Source organism: Fragaria vesca, linkage group LG7 (assembly GCF_000184155.1).
Source record: "Fragaria vesca subsp. vesca linkage group LG7, FraVesHawaii_1.0, whole genome shotgun sequence".
Classification (NCBI taxonomy): Eukaryota; Viridiplantae; Streptophyta; class Magnoliopsida; order Rosales; family Rosaceae; genus Fragaria; species Fragaria vesca.
Genome location: NC_020497.1, coordinates 3,668,030 through 3,671,418, shown reverse-complemented (window position 1 = coordinate 3,671,418; position 3,389 = coordinate 3,668,030). Strand labels below are relative to the sequence as shown.

The 3,389-nt window shown below is 39.5% G+C and overlaps 1 protein-coding gene across 1 annotated transcript in view; it reads left to right on the top strand.

Moving 5' to 3' along the window:
- LOC101314789 (cytochrome c oxidase assembly protein COX11, mitochondrial-like) overlaps window positions 1-1,689 on the top strand; it is a 3,747-nt gene extending 2,058 nt beyond the window's left edge. The window contains exons 2-3 of the mRNA XM_004306626.1: window positions 388-1,357; window positions 1,568-1,689. Coding sequence (XP_004306674.1) covers window positions 435-1,235 — 801 coding nt within the window. The 5' untranslated portion in view covers window positions 388-434 and the 3' untranslated portion in view covers window positions 1,236-1,357; window positions 1,568-1,689. The remainder of the gene's footprint in view (window positions 1-387; window positions 1,358-1,567) is intronic.
- The last annotated feature ends 1,700 nt before the right edge of the window (window positions 1,690-3,389 follow it).

The window sequence follows — 3,389 nt, the reverse complement described above, 5'->3', positions numbered from 1 at the left end:
GTCAAAACCAAACAATAGCGAAACTTTCTTAATTATAACCAGGAAATGTGTGTGTTTCTATAGGACGAGCCATGGGTTTAAGCATTGTCATTCGCAACTAAAAAGAAATGAAATTTATAGTCAAAACCAAACAATAGCGAAACTTTCTTAATTATAACCAGGAAATGTGTGTGTGTGTGTGTGTTTCTTAATTATAACCAGGAAATACATAGGTTGCTGGCAAGCATTTAAATTTGGGCTTTTTTAGTAGTATCCAACCTCAGCTTGGATGGTATTTAAGGATTCTTTTGGTTGGTTCATGAAATTATCAATTCTTGTTTAGTTCAAAGTGCTTTCTTTACCGACTATCAGATTATGGTTTTCTTACTGCTTCTTGGGTGGTTGCAGGTATGCTGCTGGTATTGTATGTGAAGTAACATCTGCTCTCTTCAAACATGTCATTATCACGGGTTTGTAGAAGAGCCGTTCCCTTGTTCAAGAGCGCACTGCATTTACCTCTTGAGTCCAGATGCGTACCCAGTTATAATTTAAATGGCGGTAATACTTTATGTCAGAGGCATTTTGGCCATTATAGTATGTGGCGTCCCAAGTTAGGCTCATTTGATAAGTGTAGTCAGCATCAGCCCTTTGCTGCTCAATCTCTTTTGAGAATCCAGCGACTCTATTCTACTCAGGCTGCCACACAAGAGAAATCACGCAAGACGCTAGTGTACCTTACGGGTTTGGTTTTTGCAATGGTTGCAGCCAGTTACGCCGCAGTTCCTCTGTACAGAAGATTTTGCCAAGCTACTGGGTATGGTGGCACAATCCAACGCCGTGAGAGTGTTGAACAGAAGATTGCTCGACATGCTAAGGATGGCACAGTCACCAAAAGAGAGATTGTGGTGCAATTCAATGCTGATGTGGCTGATGGAATGCAATGGAAGTTTACTCCTACACAAAGAGAGGTAAGGGTCAAACCTGGTGAAAGTGCACTTGCTTTTTATACGGCTGAGAATCGTAGTTCAACTCCAATAGTTGGTGTCTCTACATATAATGTTACCCCAATGAAGGCTGCAGTATACTTCAATAAAATACAGTGCTTTTGCTTTGAGGAGCAACGCCTCCTTCCTGGGGAGCAGATTGATATGCCTGTCTTCTTTTATATCGACCCTGAGTTTGAAACAGATCCAAGAATGGATGGTATCAATAACATAATTTTATCCTATACCTTTTTCAAGGTTTCAGAGGAATGAAGCTTCTCAACTTCTATACTATTGTGAAAATAATTCTCAGAAGATTGTTGTTAGTGACTGAACATATAGCGACAAGCAAGAAAGAGGGCAGTAGAGATACATTATACATCATTGTCTTTGTGGTATATTCTACATTCTTTTTTTCTTTTCTTGAAAGTAGATTTCATTGAATTAGTTTACGAGTTTCAAATGGCATCCCTTATAAATTCAGTAGCGATGACAAACCAATTTTGGCTATCATTGTTTCTTAAGGCATAATAAGCTACTGACTGAGCTAATTCATTTGCTTCCTGGTGAATATGAGTAACTTGATAACTAGCATGATTTTGCAGGATGTCCTTATTCTCCTGTATCATGGCATTTGTAGTAGACAGATCCGGAGTATCCTCTTGCATAGCTTTGAGTAGAATAACAATCAGTTTTTAACACACCAGCTGGTATCCCATGCGTATTGCCAATTGTACTCCAGGAGTTGCTATCAAAGGCTGTGGACGTGCTAACCCAGCTAAAAAGCTTCCTTCATGGTTCCGAGCAACACAGCCATTTCATCCACGTCTTGTAGCAGCTATAAAGCCACCCTCAAAGTTACCTTCTGCCTTGTGTTTCGGTGGCTTTGCATTGTACTCCTTAAAATCCTCATATACTAGCCAGTAGTAACCAATGCAATTTCACCTCATATACCAGCCAGTAGCAGCCAATGCAATTTCAGATGCATGTTTCGATTAATCCTCCCAGAACCTGGAGTTTCTATTTTTCCATATACCTCAGATCAACATCATCACTTGGTTCAGCGCTTCGCTTGAAGCTTGATTACGATGTCATCAAACCAATTTTGCATAGTGAGCATGCTAGCCTGCTGCCATTGAAAACTGGCCTTGTGACATACTTCTTGCGCATACGGAACATTGCACAAACGAATGAAAGCTATTCTCACTGTCATGATCACAGAAGACACAGCCTAAATCTTAGCTTTAAGTACTCAAACTGAACCGCGTTGGCAAAATACTGGACAGTGTTCTCCACATTGTGGCGCAACTTTACCTGGCACCTTTGCTTTCTAGATAGCTTTCCTATGCCACTTAAAGTGGGTTTGCAGGCGGCGGACGGGTGGAGCCGCGGAGTTGCCAATACCATACCAAGAGCAATATATTTGGCACTGTGGTGTCGACACCTTTCTTATTGAAGTGCCAAACTTGCCTATCCACCGTAGCATTCCTACTTGAAGGTATATCCAAAACCAGTTTCAATATCAGCTTGAGTAAAGAACCTGTTTATCAGTTCTACAGTTCTACATTCTTTTGTTACTTCTATTTTGTTGGCAGTTAATCATTTCAATTTTGATCCAATTATTCAGCTATGGTTTTTCCTCAACAAAACAAAGAAAAAACCTCACAAAAATGGGATGCTTATTTCAACTCTATCTCTTGGAGAAATAGGCTAGGCATTACTTGTTGGTTCATAAAGCTCACTACAAAACTGAGTGTGTTTGGTTCCAATCAGAATCATGAAAATTCCACTCCCACATTTTAGCATCCTTGACTCCCTGGTTGGCTTAAACCCTACCGTTTGCGACACTCCATTGGTTTCTTCCATCAGAACCCTACCCTCTTCTCTCATGGGCTTGTCTCCACCAATCTCTCATCTCCATTCCTATAAATCCAAAAGAGAAAAAACATTAAAAGACATTCCCACCTATAAACACAGCTCCTTTTGCTCTGTGATAGCGAAAACACGTTTCAGATATAAACAATTTAGTTGACAAGTCACAAATGCCTTAGAAAAGAACTTCAACTATAATCTAAAGCTCTAAACCGTGTGTCCTTTTTCCTAATTTCATAAGATTAGTGCGTACACAATCTAGTACCGCCCCACTAATCGTGTTCAAGTGGCTAAACCCTAGAACCTCTGCTAGTAGTGGCCACTAAGTTGACCTAATATGTTTTAAATTCTTTTTTTCCTTTATCTAGTTAGTTGCTACATCTTACATACATGCATGCATCATCATTTCCACTTAGGTTGAATCATTGAAATGGAAACAGGATTAAAGCATATACAAGTAAATTCTGTTTTCTTCTTTCTTTCAACTAAAGAAACATGTAGAATTATAGGTGTGATATATGTATACATGATCACATCCACGATGTGATATATGGA